This window comes from Telmatherina bonti (assembly GCF_933228915.1).
Source record: "Telmatherina bonti genome assembly, chromosome: 20".
Taxonomy (NCBI): domain Eukaryota; kingdom Metazoa; phylum Chordata; class Actinopteri; order Atheriniformes; family Telmatherinidae; genus Telmatherina; species Telmatherina bonti.
The window spans coordinates 13,022,051-13,041,539 of NC_136618.1; the positions used below are offsets into that span (position 1 = coordinate 13,022,051).

The following is a 19,489-nucleotide window of genomic DNA, read 5'->3' on the forward strand; positions in this document are numbered from 1 at the left end:
TTTCACTTCTTTGATGCTGTCTCGCTCAGGCCTGTGAAATGTAGTGCTTGGTAATAAGTCCATTGCGTTGATTATTAGCCTTCACAATAGAGGCGCTACTCCTCTGTCTGAGCGTAGTCCCATAGTGGAAGGCTGGTGTAACTTAATGTGGCGTGAAAATAGCTCTTCAATTTTCCTACGCACAGCCTTTCTAGAAACTGCCCTGTTCCACCCTGCAGATGCCTCTGGCCTTCACTGTTTTACTCCGTCTATGCCAGCTTCGCTCCCTGCTCAGTGCAACCGTGCCCGTTCAGTCGTGGCAAAATTCCAACTCAAGGGTGTGTATGGATGTGTCTACACATGCAGGTGCATGTCAGCAGAGAGTCGGGGAGGACATGAAGGGGGTAGGAGGTTAGACACAAAGTGAGATGTAAGGGAAAAGGAAGGAGACAGAGACAATGGGGAGCAGGTGGAGAGGCTGTGATTTATACTTTGAGGATTTAAGCATGAAATCAATTTGTGTTTAAAGAGAAGTGAGGCTACACCAGCACTGTTTGCCACAGAGAGACCTTGACAAATTAATGCCCTCATCTGAAGGATAAGGATGGGTGGAGTCCTAAGGAGATACAAAATGGTAGGATGAATGTTGGACAAAAAGATGGAGCGGATATAATGAACAAATTACAGGCATCATGCAGAATGTGAGAGGTGCCTGCAGCCTAAGAAGGTCTTCAGAATAATGCTCATGTCCACAAACTGAAGCTGAAGTCGTATGAATCAGTCATGAAGTCTATTTAAAAGGTTTCTGCAATTTGCATGGCAGACATGCCGGGGTCCAGCAATTAAATGCAAGGAGTAGGAAAATCAGCAGATCAAAAGAGACGTGTTGCACACAGAGAAACATGCTGCTGCAGAGGTTGTTACTGTTCCAGGTTGAAAGCAGCTGCATCAATCAGAGGCTGAACAAACCGATCAAGAAGTCTGTTTCTTTGTTACGGATAATTCGGGAGCTGATTGTCCAGAATTATGAGCAGAATAATGCTCCACAAGCTGCTGGAAATAAAGAACGATTTTTCACGTCCTTCTACACAACAAAGAAATTGTGTTCAGTGTGAGGCTTCGTCAAATCCAGTTCAAGAGAAAATGTTATTAAAGATCATCCCTGCCAGCAGCCATCACCCCTCAGACAAAGTCACAATCTTCTTCTAATGAATCATTCTTTTTAGTTCATTTTTAAAAACTACTTTTCAATTTCCCTCTGGATTAATAGTTTTTTTCATTTCATATTAGTTCTCAGAGGAAGTGCAACCAATTTTAGTTACCTAGTGCATTATTATTTGAGTAGTTTTCTTCTATCCTGACATAAGTCTATGTTTTGAATGTCTACATTTGATTTTTTTGTGTGGTTTGCAACTTTTACTTAAAATATTATGATCTAAATTTTCCGCAATTCATATATGTGTCCTTATTTTGCAATGATCTTCACATTTTGGATCTTTTTTGAACGTTTGCTCAGAATCTTATTGTAATTTGAGGCTCATGTCATGGTCACCATCAAGGTAAATCCTGATGAATCTCAGAAATTCTGGTTCAAACATCTAATACCAAACGCCCAAGGACAGACTGCCCGGCTAACCTGCATAGAAGACGAGCAAGAATTACTCCCCTTCATCATCAATTCAGTCACGGAAATGCTTTCCAACCCTATGCAACAACTAATTACAGGCGTGATCAACAGATGAGGTTCAGATGGAGCTGTCTGAATGCAGGGATGTGTGGGAAGCAGTCAAGAAGTTACGGTCAGGAAACCAAAATCAGGAATGGACATGTTAAAAGTAAAGTGACTTTGTTATTTTTGGGTTGTTGTTTTTTCTCAACTGAATTTAAAAGAAACAAAGAGCCACCATTATCATTCTGCAGAAAAACTTTGTTTGGGTAGCACTGAACCTTCAAACAAGACAATAATGAGAAACATGCAGCTGAAATAGCAACAACAAAGAAGTTTACATCAAGAATCTGTGAAGTGTCAGTTATGTTATTCTATAATTATCCAGTGGTCTCTAAAAAAATATTAAAAATCATTTCTAAATGGTGAACAGCTGCTGGTGCAGCCACTTTTTTTGTTTCAGTGGTAATTTTCCTTACTACAGCCAAACCAGTCACTTGTTGTCCAACGTTTAATTTTGGGAAAGTGATTTGTCACCACCTCCTCCATTGCAACGTTAAGCTTTGTTTTTGTTTTGTTTAAGTCCCAGTAGCATGTAATGCTCTTTTTTTTATTATTAAAGATAACTGAATTGTTGAACTTTATCTGGCTGAAAAGAGGAGAAGACAAGAAAAACAAGCCCAAATGGTGATTTTCTAAATCTTCTTATATTTGAATCAAGTACGTGTAGCTCTCATTTTTCATTTCCCCTGTTGTCATAAACTCTGTTGCATCAACCAGCTGAGCCGAAGAAAGAGACAAAAATGTCCAGGAGCATCTTCACAGCAAGATGCTCGCCACCGTTTGACACGGTTGTTATCATGCTTCATTTACACCTGTGAGAAGTGGCAAGATGTTTCAATTTGATCCTTGCCAAGAAATATTTCCCAGGGGGTTCCAGATAAGCCGGGTTGATTAATACAGCTGAGGATGGTGATGATAGGAAACCTTAGGGGTTTGAGCAGTTAAAAAGAAAAACAATATCTGTATTTAAAGTGAATAAAGGGGTCAAATACTTCATGTCTGATTGTTTTAAAGGGTGATCTCATTTGTGTAAATTTCTTTAATTATTACCCTCCGGAAGGGCCAATTCGCATGCGCTCATTCAGGCCGTGTTTGTTTTCATTGCCTCCATATCTCTCCCAAGCAAAGACCTACGTGACCTTCTGTATTCATGAGAGAACTGCAAGCTGCTAAATTGCAGTGCAGCGAGCACTTCTGACACACACTTTTTATGCTGGTTTATCACTTTTCAAAATTTATCATCACTTGTGGCGTTGCACAAAATTGCTGCCAACTGCCTCATATTGATCGATTAAGCCAAATTTTCTGAGCTTCCTAATTGAATTTAGAAGCTGCAGCGTAGAAATATCTGTGAACACCGTCTGCCTGTAAGACTGAGAATGTGTGAAAGTGCTAAACACAGATGATTTGGTGATGTGATTTAGAAAGTGAAGCATACAACCGGTCAGAATAAAAGATTGTAATATTTGTTAAGGTCTGTCTGCAGTGGTGCCAGGGAAATCTGAGCCAGCGATCTGTGGTAAACCTTTATGCTCTTGGAAAAAAAAAGTGACATATTTGGATTTTCATGTCTTTTCCAAAGATAAACAGATGCATGATCAGGAAGGATTGATCCAGGAATGCTGCCCCTTGATACCGGCTCCTGTAATGAATGCAGCTTAATTTAGAAGAGTGGCGTCACATGTGTGCTCGCACACAAAGGTAAGGAAAAAGGTAAATCCCAACGACCAGTAAAGCATCTTCAAGGCATGCACAACCCTGCTTTTCATAAAGAATACCTGCGCTTGCATGTAAACAAATACTTAGAAGAGGTTTTATGAAATTTTCTTAATGTTTTCTGAATGTCTGGAGCAAATTGTACAAAAATCCACCCAGTACTGCTCTCCTCCAAATGTATTAAACTAATCTGTCTGCAGATTACCACAGGCCAAATATTAATAACTTGGATAGTGGGTGTCCATTACAAGGAGAAGCATGTAGGCTGTTAAATTCTTCCGGTCACGGTTTAATCAGTGCCAACTTAGGCTTGTGTACACACAGTAGTTGTATTTACATTCATGATCTCTGCAAATATTGGCTTAAATCCAGTAAGCAGAACAAAGCACAGATTTCCATCAAGTGCAGATTTTCATGTGGGACCTAAGAGTCCATCATTATCTCCTACACACAGATGGATTTTTTATTTAAATGTCTCATCCTCCCGAGATAAAGTTAGTCTCGTGCATGCACCGGTAAGGCTTTACACTCATTCCTTTCAATAACTTTACACCTGTTTTTAAATGGAAAGTGGACACTTGCATGTGTATGCTCATATATGTGTGTGCGCACACATATACTAACATATACACAAACCTTATAAGGCATCCTGTCAGGTACCAAATAGCAAATGCTGCAGAGCAAAAGGGCTTGCTTTTTTTATGTGTTAGGACCCAGCTGGCTTCCACAGAACCACATCCGTGTGTGTGTGTGTGTGTTAGTGTATATAGGGGGGACGAGAGGTGGAGAATAAAGGTATGTATGTCAGAGACTTAAATACGTGTGTGAGAGAGAGAGAATATGTGTGTGCACACCTGTCAGTTTGAACAAATTCAGTCACCTGTGACGTCCTCATTCTGTCTCTCTGTAAGCCGTCACCGAGAGTGCTCGTCTCAGAGGCTTGAGCAGCACACACGCGCACATACACACACACACACCTTCATATCAGCCATGGGCAGGTGTTGAGATCAGTGACTTCTGAAGGGGATTTCACCTATGGCTGTCTGAACGTGCGCCATCTATTTTCACGCCATGGTAATAAACGCTCTCTGTCACTCTCAGTCTTGCATGTGTGTGTGAACGTATACACCATAGAGAGTGTGGAAAAAAGAATAGAAAGTAGGATGGAAGGGGTGGTGGTGATTGGGGGGTAGGGGGTAAATTTGAAGTCCCGTTATTTGCTCTTTTGTTTTACTGTTGTGCAGTTTCTACACGTGACTCCTCAGTTTTTCTGGGACATCACAGTCTGAGCTTTGTCAAAGCAACAGTGATTATGAATCCTGCAGGACACATACTCCCCCACACACATGATGCTGCATTCTTCCATCTAGTGGCCAAACGTGTGCACACTCATGTATTTTTGCAGAAACACTTATGGATCTGGATTGTACTTTGGGCTTGAAGTAGATGCATGAAGAAGAATATTTTTTGCACACACAATATATTTATTTTTTTCTACTACTGTCATTAACGCACTCTGAGTTTAGTTGCATACAAATTTCCAAGAGCTAAATATGTGTTCTGGACATCATAACTTTGCAAAATGATAATATGGCATTGGTCTATTAAGCTCACTAAAATACATTTTAGAGATAATACAGAATTATTCATGACTGCTTATAATACACTAAAGACTTTGTAATACACTAATGTGAATTACTGTGTACAAATCCATACTAAAGTATTGTATCATCAAGTTTATTTTGTTAATAAATGTCATCAATGAGTCATCACAATAAGGAAAAATAGAAACCCTCCCTGACAAATTGTCTCTGAGGCTTCTGATGTCAACAGAAATGCTGCCATAACCATTTCCCTTTTAGTGAGAATCTATTCTGATAACACTGATTTCACAAGACAATTATTTCTTTCATCAGCACAATACATTCTGACCTGCGAGTGAACTTCTGCCCTTTTGATTGGCTGTCATCACACTCTTTCCCTCAGAGACTGGTGTCCTGGCAACTAATTCTTCCACTTTGGGGACAAATGTCATGTTGGCCACCTCTGCTGCCAAAATCCATTGCTAATTAGCAGTGTGTGCAGCAAAACTTGTGGTGCTACATCAGTAGCCACCTAAAATGTGTATGTATTAATTCTTAATGTTTTCTGTATATCTAAATGAGAAATTCCAATTCATGTGTGTGTATGGAGTATGTTGGAGCATGCAGCTGGCACTTCACACAACAATTATGTCATTACTGAGCTGAAAAGCGGTTTGGTTGTATCACCGTGACCATGCAATCATATGACCGTGCATGTGAATGTATGCACATTCATTAGATTAACTATTCCTCAGACATATTGCAGTGTTTATGAATATTCTAGTTATTCTTATTGCTTCCAACAACAAATTGACAGCCAGCTTACTAGATATAAACACATAGCTTTGTACTTTATAGCTGTTTATTAGCATATTTTCCATACACTGTATTTGGTATGTCCTCTTCTCTCTGTATGAATATAATCTGACATGGATAAGAACTTGAAAATACTATCCTAAATGTATTATAATTTCTTTTCTCAGTTAACTGTAAAACAGGCTTTTGCCTATAACTTGTCGTGGCGGCCAGTTAATGAACAACTGTGGTGTAACGGTGTGAAAACAGAGTGTGTGGTCACTGGGGTCAGTGCCAATGTCTCGCTTACACACAAACACACACACACAGAACAGACTTTCCTTTTTGCCTTCTACTGCTCATCTGGCTGCTGTTGCATTGGCACAGTGGGGTTTTATTCGTGAGAGATGGAAACAGGCTACTTCATTAGAGGAGTTTGTTCCTAAATAAATTACTGCTTTAGAGGTTGTTTAGCTGTATGGTAACTATAGACATATTCTATGTATTCTGCACTTTTAGTCATTTCTAAATAATTTAGAAGTTGAAAAGCTGTGGCGTCTATTTCAATAATTAACATTTACACAGTATTTAACATCAGTTCATGAGCTCAATTAGATCTTTTTGCCATTTTGTGTTGTAATGATATTAAATGCCTGCAGACTGATATAGATCATTGCTTTTCTGGCAGCAACTGCAGACACTCTCACATGTTCATGCCATGCTAAGATCTAGCATCTCTGTATGAGGAGTCAGGGTCTCGTGTATTTGGCAACATTGATTTGTCTGTCTGTTGGCATGATAACTTAACAAGTTATGGATGGATTTTGTTTCATTTTTCTAAAAACCTCACATTAAATATGGACCAAGATTTTGAGAGTGATTTGGATCGCTGCCTGGATCCAGAAATATTTTAAAGGATACTTTACTATGAGGAAATAGGAATATGGTTTAGATTTATTTATTATTTTTTCCCATTAGTCTCCAACTCAAAAATAATGTTCACAACCACTGGCAAAAAAAAAAAAGCCAACCTTTCCATGGTGTATCTGCCTCTCGCCTGCAGATTGCTGGGATAGGCTCCAGTTTCCTTACGTTCCTGAATTAGACTAAGTTGTATAAAAGATTGTTAGTTGGTTGGTTGAGGTCTGTGCTCTATTAGCGCTTCCTGATCAAGTCATTGTTGACTTCCAGCTAAATCACAAATAGCCACAAAAATAAAAAGTGCCAAAGGTGGATATTACAATATGTGTTGTGTGTGTGGTAGGAATTTCTTACCAAAATGCAAAAGGAATTTCTTACTTGAATATGCATTTATTCCCCCACCCCAAAAAAAAAACTTGAATAACAAAGTAAAACAAAAACAAAAAAACATGGAAAACCAAAAGTGAGATTTTTTTTTTTTTTAAATATTTTCAATTATGATTATTATTATTATTGTTACATCATCCTTAAAAACAAAAATTCGGATAAAACATTGACAGTAAAAGAAAAATTACGTCTGACGTCACCACGCTGCTTACGGCGGAGCCTGACGTCAACACGCACCATTTCCAAACAATGCTCAGGAAAAAGCCACGTTGACGATCCAATCTGACGAGAAGTCCACAGTTTGAAGCAGAATAAATCAGACATTAGATTTTTTGGGCGCCTCGGTTCCTCCGGACAGCAGACATGTCGTCCCCACCGAAGGAGAAAGTCGAAACCAAAGGTGGACATCTCCCTGCAGGTAAAAGCAGCACTGTGCTGCAGTGTTGCTTTGCAATGCTTCACACAAACCCGAGGGCCTTTGTTTCTGAAATGCCTTTTTACCAAAAAATTACATAATGATGATTAATACTCATAAAACCCTGAAACTGGCAGATTGCAGCCTGCATGACACATTTTAACGATCCGGATTGCGTTGGCTACAACCTGCCGATTCCCTCGTTTTGCACATTTCCTTACTTCCTGATTGCCCTGAGATCTTGCATCAGAATTAGATGTAGCCATTTGCGGTCTTTACATTCACGTTATAAAGGATTTATGTGCAGTTTTTGGCTGCAGAGTGGCGTTTGACGTGGAGGACGTGGGCTGAAGAAACCCGCGGTAAGGTGTACGTGGACAAGAGCAGTGTGGCAGGTCACTGGGCCACAGCAGCTGCAGGACTGATAGCAGTGAGATAACAAATGCCCCTCGCACCCAACCTGTGATCCTTGGCAGGCCAATTGCACATGCAAGCTGAAGTATGTTAGACTTTAACAAACTTTAACAAGTAACGTGTACTTGGTTAAGATGGAGGACAAAGTCAGACCAGCAGCCGTGCAGATTGTGTCAAGTCCTTTTAACCTTGGTGTTTCTTTTAAAGGCACAGATTTCATCCAAATCAAATGCATTGATGTGCCTGATCATTTAGCTGAAAGTCTGAAATATTATCACGTTGGTAACTTTCCAAAAGAGCTCAAATGTGTTTGTGAGGTGTTGAAGAAACGGGTTTGGAAATCACATGGATGTGTGTGTATCTGTGTGTGTTGCAGTGAAAGCAGGAGGTATGAGAATAGTGCAGAAACACCAGCCATCTGCTACCCCTGAACCACCGCAGAAAGAGGATGAAGAAGAGTATGTCAGCAGCAGGTAACGCTCCAAGGCTGAACCAGAAAGAGTTCATAGAGCTCCGTACTCGTACGGCAAAGATAACGGCTGAGTTTATTAGAGAAGAATTCACAAAAAATTGTACTTATTGTTTCTGTAACGCGGCACACAGCATCAGTTTGAATAAGAAAGCACTAGAATAGCATTATGCATGTACAAACAGATCGTTCAAGGGGGTTGACATTTGCTCCGTTTTAACTTCTGGCTGAACAGAGGAAAAGCAGAGACATGTGCATGTGAATAAAGAGCATTTTATGGAACAATGGCATCTACTTGTTCAAGAAGTCTCTTGATGCATGTCTAGGTATTCTTAAAAAAAAGTCAAAGGGTCTCCAAAGACAGACATGAAAAAGTTTTTAAAAGAGGTAACAGTGAGGTAAAATGATGGGTGATGTTGACAGATGTGAAAAGAGAAACATCAGGCTCATGAACTGAATACAGTGAATACATGAAACCAGTCATTACCAGGGACTGTTACGGTTATGGTAAATGGGTACCCAGTTTCTAAAGCAAATACAAATCTATGAGCAGAAAAGGCACAAAACAAAAGCAGGTGCCTGGGTCATATAGATGACAGATAAACAAGCTCTTATTCGTTTAATGTCAGTGAGTATTAGCCTTGTTTATTCTCGAGGAGCAAATTCAACTGATGGTCCATGTGACTTGTCATGTGAGTGACGTGTTCCCTACATCCGAACATGAGGCTTTTCTGTTTGCCCTCAAGTGCATCAACTGTTTTGGGGGGTTTTTTTGTAAAAGGCAAAAGCCGCCTCAAGTGAAGGTTTTGTTTCTAATGTTTTTCACTAATTCTGGAGTTTATGTCAACCTTGTTTGACATGCAGCCTCACAATGTGCATCAGAAACACTGACGAAACATTGCAGAGTGCTCTCTCTGAAAGTCCAGTTTTAATTTTACTGGAGCCTCTCCTTAAGAATTGACATCCTTGAGGTCTGTTGTCCTGCAGGTTTTCTGTGCAGAGAGCATTTAAACCATGCAGGACAGGGGCCCTTAAGGACCAGATTTTCACATGCCTGACTTAAGGCAACTGTTATTTCTGCTGAGAAAGTCAAGAGTCAAGAAAGAAAGACGTGGAAGATAACCGCAGGGACAAAAAAAGAGGGGGGAAAAAAGCCAGAGATTCGAAACCATAATGGAAAGATAAAAAAGTTCTGCACTTGTTTGCCAAAACTCCAAAAGACGAGACATCCTGAAGATACTCTGAGTCTATGAGTCAACATTCGATTGAGCGCAACACACAGCTGTGGTGTGTATTTTACTTTAATGGATTATTTTTTAGCTGATTATCAAACTCACAGCCAGCTAATTGCAAGCAAGCAATTTAAAAGCTTTGGCTTTTCTATAAGGCTGCAGTGTAGGCAGTATGCTAAGTTTTGTGTGTGTCTGTGTGTGTGTTTGTCAGCTATTTCAGTAAACAACATAATTACTGCATAATTTGAGCATTAACTTGAACAGCCCATTCAGCCGTCCGTATTGTTTGTCACAAGCATCCTTGGTTAGCGTGTTTTACTTCCCACCGATGCCGTTCTCCATCCAACAGTTACTTGTCGTGCTCCGACATTAGCATGGTTCAGCTTTTGTTGCTCTCAATAAGTTGCTCGTGATGCGGTCACTCTGTTCTGTAGCGGGGGTGTGAGGAAGTGGTGAGTAATTGTGTGTGTGTGTGTGTTAATATTTGTACGTGTGCCTGCTCAATATTCATGAGGACCCGTCAGCTATGTGCATATTGGTACAGGTGCTATATTCACACCACAGATCATTGTGTGTGTGTGTGTGTGTGTTCGCATGTGTGTTTAATGAGAGGTGATAAATGGAAAGCGACAAGCACTACACAGCAGCAAGCAGAGTTCAAGAACATTTCCAGGTGTCAGGAAATTTTCTGTGCCTGTACTTCATACAGGCAGCCTTACTGATTATATACTGCACGTTCCTCATTCACCTTTCTCCTCCTTTTGAGTTTTTTTTTTTTGCTCTCTAATTTGGAGCAGGAGTAGTAGCAAGCCTGTCAGTACCAATAAATCGCCTCTTTTTGTTTCATTTTCCCCTTTTGTGCTGGGAGTTATGGGACATCATAGTGAAATGGGAGGTCAAGTGGATGATAAAAGTACAAAAAAACCAGACGCAGGCGTGACTTCTGCATTTAATGTCAAAACTAGCAGAGGCAGTGAGGACGCGGCTGCTTTTTTCAGCCTCTTCAGTTGCCAAAAAAAAAAAACCACAGCACTCCCATCAGGACAGACAGTCAAGAGAAAGTCACTCGCTCACTTACTCACACACGCTCCTGTCTGTCCCCCTCTGTGTCACGCTGATGGACGTCTAGCAGGTGGCTGCTGGGTAAATTCTGCATTAGTAACAGCCAGCGAAGCGTTGTAGTCAAGGGAACACCTGCCGTAACCAATCTAGCTGAGATGGACAGATAAGGCGAAGAGGGACAGATAGGGGGATTATGGGGAGAGGAGAGGATTATTGTGGTGTGGGTAGCGATGGGTGTTATAGCAATATGGAGACATGAAAATGGGCAAGAGATGGGCCAGAGGAAGGGAAACACAATCTAGCAAGAGGCATTGTACCTCTCAAAAAAAAAAAAAAAAAAAAAAAAAGTTTAAATCTGCATATCATTCGTGTAAAGTGTGTCAGCATGCTTGTGTAAATGTGATGTTTTTGGTTAAAAGTGGATGAAGGAAGAGAATGATCTGTGCTGATAGGAGAGGCTGGGAGGAGGCATGACCACGCATACGCTGCGCTCTCATACTGCAAGCGCAAACAATAGTTAAATGTGCTGGAAGCCGACAGCTCGTGGTGGGAAAGTTGCAAGGAGGAAGACAGGCAACAGGCATCTGTTTCCACGGCAACCGCCACCTCGCCCACGGCAACAAAACTTCCTGCTCTGCCGAAGCACAGTGAGAAGGGTGGGGTAGCAGGAGCCGTGGCTTTAAAGCTTTTGATGGAGGACGAGGCAGAGCATGAGCGATTCGCATGTCGCCCTTCGTCTCGTTAATTCACACTTTTTTTTTTTTCTTTGTATCTTCTTAATTCTTCTTTTTTTTTTTTCTTTTTTTTTTTTTTTTTTGCAGCATTTTTCTCCATCTTTCATGTAAGTGTTCTCCTGGCACAGAGCGACAACTCGCCTGAGTGTTGCATAGCTCGCTGCTGCCCCCTGCAGACTTCAACTGCTGCAGATTCCTGCCTCGCTCCTCCACAAGAAAGCTCTCCAGCTTTCTCCACCTCTACTTTCTTTTTTTTATCTCCTTTTCACTCACCATACTGATAGAAAATATGTAAATATCAGAAACATACAACTTGTTTTGTCTCTAGATCAGGGATTTTTAACACTAATCACTTTTCTGACAGGTGTTATAGAAGTTACACCTGCCTCTCTGTGGTGATAAATTCAGTTTTTGTGTCCTTTAATGCCCAGCCAAGGTAATAGGGCTTAAAGTATGATGCTAATATGTTTCGCTGTAACACCTCATCTATTTTCCAAATCCTTTTTCAATGTGCCACAGACCACACAGTGGAGACAGACATTTCACAGAATAGAGACATGTGACAGCCCAGCATGAGGGACATAGCAGCCCAGGCTGCCTCAGTATGTGGACTTGCATCTCACCCAGCATCTCCATCCCTCCGTTTTGCAATAAAACATTTGTATGTGCTGCATGCCTTTGCAACATACACAACATATTCACATTGATATGCAAATAATAAAGAAAAATGTAGAATAACAGCTTAAAACGCATTTTTTTAAACCATTGTGGGGAAACCTCAACTGAACATTAAGCAAAGAGCTGGGAAGCCCTGTTAGAATAACCAAAGCATCTTGCATTGCGTGCATGTGTTATACTAGTCATTAATGTGATATTAAGCATACATGCAGCACTTTTCCCAGTTATTACTTTTTAACTTATTTAGTCATTCTTTCATTGCTTGCTTGCACTGGTCCAGTCATTCCCCGTAGCTGAACATGTTTAAATCCCTCTCACAGCTGGCAGCGTGTTTACCTGAAGGTGATGCACTTGCACCACTAATATTGCACGTTTTAGTCCAATCTAACTGCCTAATTTGTAAAAATCGGTGAAATTGAACACATTCGAGCACTGACAAGACATAAATGTTCTCATTAAGATGGGAAGCAGGAGACTACATGGTGCCAGGGTTTTGTGATTGCAGAGATTGAGTTGAGACAGATGTGCAGGAACGGCGTGGCTGGAAATTCAGATAAGTTGTGCATGGACGGTGAAATATGTGAAAGTAAGTAGCATATGCTTCAGCTGTTCTGGAGCTTCCGGCAGTGGTTCGATTCTCACCGTTGAAATGGAGAATCTGATAAACTTTCCGTCTTTCAACACATTTAAGCCGTTAATGAGGTAAGCTGGAAGTCGAACGGCCTTCTCGCTATAGCTCGATGTCTTTGAGTGGAGTTTTGAAGGTGGTTAACTGTACTCTTTCTGCCGGGGGGGGGGGGTGCCGTAAAATTAGACGGCACTCGTTTGTCATACCAAGGTCGACATTCACTTCAGGTTCTGTGTTCCCTTTTTTTTTTTTTTTCCCTTTCTCCCTGCTTCCACATCCCTTTCCTCGGCGTGGGACTGAGTGCCTACTTCCATCTCTCCTCCGTTCTCTTTCTACTCCTCCAGCAGTCTCTTATCATATTGGTTCTCTCTGCCTGGCCCCCCTCCCTCATCCGCTCCACTGCCACCTCTACCGGACCTGCTTCTACCTCTCATGTCCCGTCTTTCTCCCCCGTCCGCATTTGTTTCACTCTCCACTCTAAACATTTTCCTTCTTCATCATCGTCCTTTTCTCCGGTCGCCTCCTTTCCTTTCTCCTCTCATGCTCTCCATCCAGAGGCGGTGGGAACCAGTGTTTGGGCAGAATAAATGGGAGCTATTAAAGCTGTTGGCAGGTCCATCCAGCGCATGTTTGTGTGTCTGTGCGTGTGTGTGCGCAACCAGGGAGAGTTGACTATGGGTGTTTTGACAGCTTGGGATTTCAGCATGTTGGCACAGTGTCACTGTGGGGTTTCCTCAATCTAACTAGATTGGTCAGTGGAAGTTTATGTAAGCTGTCACTTGAATCATTTTTAACTCTGTGATTTTTAAAAGAATATTGTTTAAATTGTCTCCTGTTTTTTTTCTTCCAGTCCACCAAAGGCCCCTGTGATTGTTTCTGGAGTAATTACAAAGGTAAGACATAAAGACGCGGGCGCATGCCTTCACAGACGAGCAGACTTTAGGTAAACATCATCAGTGCTTTTAAAGAAGAAGAGCAAAATGAGAGAACAGCAGGAGACCTGAATGAAGTTGAGGTGTTATTCCTGCTAAATGAGGGGAAGAGAGAATAAAATGAAGATGAATCATCACCACATGTTACCTGTATATTAAAGCAACACCCCCTTCCCATCGTTTCTACAAAAATGAAAGCTTACAACCTTCTCATGAGCCACTTTAGTGATAAAGTTCAAGGCATCTCAGGAAATGTAGGGTTTGTAGCTTTGCCAACTGAAGCTATTACTTGGTCCATCTTTGTTTAAGTAGACGTTATACTGTATTTTATGTGTGTGAAAAGTGTCCTGAGCTGCCCAGATGGCTTCACCCCCTGCTTTGTGCAAGCCTCAGACCTGGCAGATTGTTTGCAAAGATTGAAACGATATCAGAAGGTGGAGGAATCCCATTTATGCCCCGATCCTCCTCTCGCCTTTCCCATTCACCCCGCCTATCGCTGCCATCAAACCCACAGACGAGCGGTGCTCAAAGCCTCAGAAAAGCCTTTTAGGAGCAGAGTGAAACACTTCAGAGTGTGTGTGTGTGGGATGGAGCTTGTGTATTGAGTGTTTGGGATGCTGGGAGTTTTTTAAAATTAGAAATAAATATATTTAAAAAAAAAAAAATCTTGCACATGGGAACTTTCTGGTTCTCCTTTACTGGATTCATATGACTCTGAATTGTTTGAGCGATTTTTCTGTTAATATCTGCTTTAAAATTTTGAATCTAGACTCTAGTAAATGAAATGGTAAAAGAATTTGTCCTGATTTGTTGCATTACCACCCACAGATGAGCCTTGGTAGGACAGAGATTGTTGAGGGAGAGGCTTTAAGCCTCAAAAGAGAGGGGGGGGGGGGGGGGGGGGTATGGGGGACAGGAGGTTAATTCAGCCCACATCTTTTGCAGTTAGCTGTGGAATTGGCTTTAAATTAAAGGGAGAGACGCGTACATACTACAAATGTTATGTGCCCACCTACACACACACACACACACACACACACACCCGAATTCATGGGCTGGAAAAGTATTGCATAGCTGCACATAGTATAAAACCTGTACGCGCTTACAGAAAGGATTCGGGTCAAGCGTCGGGCTCTGGGAGATGGTATTTACGTGTTTAAGTGCCTGCTTAGTTTTGTCCCTTGAAAAAGGAATACGGTATAAAAACTCACAAATGGTGAGACATCATTAGAGGGGAAATTTAACTTTCCTAAATATTGGCATCGAGCATTTCAGTTGTGAGAATTACAAATGATCAGTAATCCACTCAGTCATGCATGCAGAAACGCAGAGTCGGCTTTTCATACTGTCTTATTTCCCCGCTTTAATGGAACTCCCCGCCCACCTGTCTCCTGTGCAGCTGCACATGAGGAAATCTCAGCTCGACGCAGAAAGCAAAGAGCCGTGAAAAGGAGGCACAAAAGTCGAGGAACAAGCAGGGGGAAAGCAGGGAAGGGATGACGGGGAGGGGCAGCGGATGAAAGTATTTTTTGATAGAGTTAAAGATGGAAATGTAAAACGTAGAAAAGCGTAGAAATTGTTATGCTAGTACTGAGTCATACCCTTAAAAAGGGTTTTTTTTGGCTCAGATATCTTATTCCGTCACGCTGTTACTACTACTGCTTAGTAGGGAGAGTGTAAATATTTGTTTTCCAGACTTCCACAGAATAAACATTTAGCATGCGTTATATGTCCTGTTTTATACTCCTACCGTGAATGCAATTACTCCGTTAACAATATTGTTTTATTTATTAATAGTTCCAACTTTTTGTTATGTCAGACATAAAATATAAAGACAGTTGGGTTCTGTGTTTGAGCTGTCAAATAAATCTTCCCCATTCCCAGTTGGGTCTGCAGGATTAGTAACAGTACCAGGTTAGTCTCTACTACAGTACAGTGGTGCTTCAATGTTTGTGACGCCTTCAGTTTTCTTGTAAACTTAACCTGAAAAGCCATCAGGTTTTCACCGTAGCCGTGCACGTAATGCCTTGTCATTTATTTACTGGAGAAAATATTGAAACATTTGCTAACTGCCTGAGGTGAAAGTATTTCTTTTTCCTGCTGCAGATTCTTTTAAGCAAAGTCGAGACTTTGACAGGTGTCCCAAATCATTAGGCCTGATTCTTTTGTAACTTTTCTTTGGCTTAAAGCAGGAATGCCCAAGTCCAGTTCTCAGCATCTATCATGCTGCAGCTTTTACAAGCATCCCTTCTCTGAAACACCTGAATTCCCTGATCCGCTTGTCATTCAGCTCTGCACAGACCTGGTAACAAGTCATGGTGACGAGTTGGAGAAGAGTTGCAATTAAAAGTTGCAGAATATGTTATCTTAAGGACTAAACTTTAGGCACCCCCACCTTAAAGTTTTGTTCGCCTAATCTTGCGTTCTTGTTGTCTGATCCAATTTTTCTCAAGGCGCAGCTCAGATTTTACCTGTATGCTGAAAGAATAAAATTAAGTAACTGTTCCATGAATGATGACAAGCTTACCTGATCCTGATGTGGCAAAAGAGGCTAAAACCTTTATACTGCCACCATATTTTACTGTTGGTATGTTGGAGTTTTGTTCATTTCTTCCTCCCAATATCCCATTTTTAACCTTAAAATGAAGATGTTCTGGTTTTGGTCTCTTCTGTTTGTTGGAGCATAAACCAGTGTTTACCTTGAGGCTAATACAATTTTTGGTGAACATCTGCTGCCTGTAAACCCAGAAACATGCACATTAATCAATAGAGAGCAAACTTAAGTTGATGTAGAAGTCACTCTGGGTTCATATGTAAACATGCCGACTCTTGCACACCTTGGTCTTAGACTGACAGGTTTTGTTCAATTCAATTCAACTTTATTTGTATAGCACCACTTCACAACAATGTTGTCACAGGGCACTTTACATACACGAATCAACATACACATCATTTCAAACCAATTCATACATATCCTATAATAGAAACCAACTGATTGCATTGAGTCTGCACGCTCAGTGGGAAGGAAAAAACTCCCCTTTAACAGGAAGAAAACCTCCGGCAGAACCCGGCTCAGGGAGGGCGGCCATCTGCCTCGACTGGTTGGGGTGGAGAGGACAGGAAAGACAGATCAACATGTACAACTGCATTTATTCAGGAAGACCTGCAGAATAGGAGAAATAAGTTAGAGACAGCAATATTGGGATGTATTTATATATTAATATATTATAGAAATAGAGATGTTGATCAGCCTCTCTTCAGAAGGATGATGATGATCTTAAATGCACATCTGTGTTTTTTCTTATATGAAAAGTTGATGTTTTTGGTTCACAAACTTTGAAGTGCATGTTTTTCTTTTTTATTATGAGATGTAAAATAATAAATATGGAAAAATAAAATGCTGCTTTGTGATATTTAAACATTTGGTGTGTTATTAATAAAAAAAAAAAACCCTGTCACATCAACACTCATCCCTGCCCCTTCCCAGCTTGTCTTTGCAATGTTTATGTAAGATTTTGCTGCTTCAGCTTTAAGGTTTGTATTATTGACCATGTTTGCTCTTTTTAGGGTGATAAGGACTTCACACCAGCAGCTGCCCAGGTGGCCCACCATAAGCCTCAGCCAGGTGTCCCCAAGCTGCCCCCTACCCAGCACATTAACCAGCACATCCACCAGCCACGCAAGTGAGCCAGCCAGCCTGCAGGCTCCAACGGCTATGCTAACTCCACCAGCCGGCCTTTCCAATGGAATACAAAGAATGAAGATGGTTCCCCACCACGCACAGATCTACGCTAAATATCAGTAATTTTTGTTTGCTTCTTGCTTTACATATCCCAGAAAAGTTGGCAACAGATGCTACATGGCGACACAATCTGTTTGTAAAAAAGTCTCACTGTTGACACCCTGTTGCATTGCTGCTGAGCTCCTAGTTCTGCACTGTCACGGCCTGTCCTTTTGACAGTTGTATAAGTATTAAGTTGGCATAAACGGGTCAAGCCTTTTCAAATGGCTCTCTTTAACGCGTTAAACACATGCAGAGAAACTCACCACTCATCTGATTCTGGTAGCCAATCACATATCGAGCGTGCCCCGCAGGGATGAGCCCTGCCTCCGCCCTTCTTCCCATCATTTATGGGGACCAAACAACTTCAACAACAAATCATAAGTTGGGTACCATTTAACACCACCACAAGCCAAAAGAAAATACCCATAGAGCAGCTTTTGAAAGGTGAGAATCTGTTGGATTCTCATGTCTACCACTGATTTAAAGGCATGACAAGCCACTTCACAGTCATTAGCGTACATTACCAAAAACATTCCACATAACATAAGAGGACATTATTATACAGATTTAAATGTATCCACAGCAGATAATAAATGTCCCAGCTGACGTCTGGATACATCGAGGCAGCTTTTAAAGCAGCTTTTAGTCCGTCTAACCTGGTGAGGTTACTCAATTTACTACAGTTACTGTTTTATAAAAGAGAGTCTTACCATCGTTTGCCTTGGTTGTAAAAACCGCCCAGTCCTGGATACGGTAACTAGTCTTACTGTAAACCAACTTCGCTCACAGTTCAGTTTACAAGCTGTGTCTCGCTGCTTTTATTCTTCGATTCGTTGGTCGAGTCGTGTCGTGTCTTTTTTTGGGGGATTTTTTTTTTTTTTTTCTGCCAAAGATGTCATAAAATCCTTTTTTCTGGGAGGCAGCTGTAGGATTCTCTGTTTCTATTCACATTAGCGCAAACACTCAACAAAAGCGGGAGGCGGTTAACTCTCCAGTGAAGGCAAAATGTGAACAACACAACATTCCATACAAAAGTGTTTAGAACGAAGATGTCAACCAAAATGCAACACATCTATTTGCCATATAGGGTTTGTAGCATATCATGAATCTGTACGCAGCACCAAACTCTGGATTTCACTTTAGAAATGACATTCAAGATACACATACACTCAACCTTTTCCTTAATCACTCATTTCCTTATGCTCAACTCAGTTGATGTGACACTAATGATCAAGTTAACCTGGAGAGAAGAAAAAGTCTTATCAAGAACGAATCGTTTCCTGTGTCACCATCATTCATTTGATGAGGGTTTCATTTTTGTTCTGTTCTTTTTCTTGATTAAATCGTTGAAATTCTAAGTCTTTAGTCATGAAGTGGACTTGAGTATTAGCTGTAATTGTCATAATAAATAAAGATGTTGATTATCATCCTCAGCTTGTCTTGATTTGAAGGCAAACTTGTAGTTTAAGATCAACAAACCAGGCAGGATTCAGTTCAATTCTACGTGGCAAACGGGGAAGATGAACTATTTGGTTCAAATACTTTGTACTCTGAAAAAGTTCAACTGGTCCTGCTTGATGGATCGTCTCCAGTTTCTCACCTCGAGCATCCCACGGTGAATTAGCGCCCCGCGCTGCAGGATCAGGGCTCAGGTGGCCCTCTGAAATGAAACGGAAGCCTCTCTCCTGGAGCTGTCTGTTGTTTTTCTTTTCTCTCTCACACACACACACACACACACACTCAAGCACAGTGTGCACCAGGTGTTGGTGTATGTAATCCATCGTTACACAAGCATCTGCAGCCAGGTGTTCTGTCAGCTTATGTTAGTCCAATAAAGCAGCTGGCGCAGGCTTAGTTGCTACGAGCCTTCTTCAGCAAGCTGAAAGTTCCCCATTACAGAAGGCACGATCTCATGGACTCTTTCTTTTCCTGCCATGACTTATTTACACCATGCAGAATGACAAAATGAGCGCAATGCTAATAGTTAAAAAAAAAAAAAAAAAAAAGCTAAAAGTTTTCCAACTTGGGAGT

General features: G+C 41.1%; 1 protein-coding gene across 1 annotated transcript; it reads left to right on the plus strand.

The window, feature by feature from the left end:
- The first annotated feature begins 7,372 nt into the window (after nucleotides 1-7,372).
- dap (death-associated protein) lies at nucleotides 7,373-18,839 on the plus strand. The gene is made up of 4 exons (XM_079260067.1): nucleotides 7,373-7,528; nucleotides 8,316-8,412; nucleotides 13,593-13,635; nucleotides 17,242-18,839. Exons 1-4 carry the CDS (start codon nucleotides 7,474-7,476, stop codon nucleotides 17,359-17,361), a joined length of 315 nt encoding a protein of 104 aa, XP_079116193.1. The 5' UTR covers nucleotides 7,373-7,473; the 3' UTR covers nucleotides 17,362-18,839.
- Nucleotides 18,840-19,489: the final 650 nt, after the last annotated feature.

Excerpts from the sequence above, each read along its gene's own strand:
- dap (XM_079260067.1), top strand. The coding sequence starts at position 7,474 with ATGTCGTCCCCACCGAAGGAGAAAGTCGAAACCAAAGGTGGACATCTC. Across the intron at positions 8,413-13,592 it reads GAAGAGTATGTCAGCAGCAG|TCCACCAAAGGCCCCTGTGA; the intron begins GTAACGCTCCAA and ends TTTTTCTTCCAG. Across the intron at positions 13,636-17,241 it reads TTTCTGGAGTAATTACAAAG|GGTGATAAGGACTTCACACC; the intron begins GTAAGACATAAA and ends TGCTCTTTTTAG.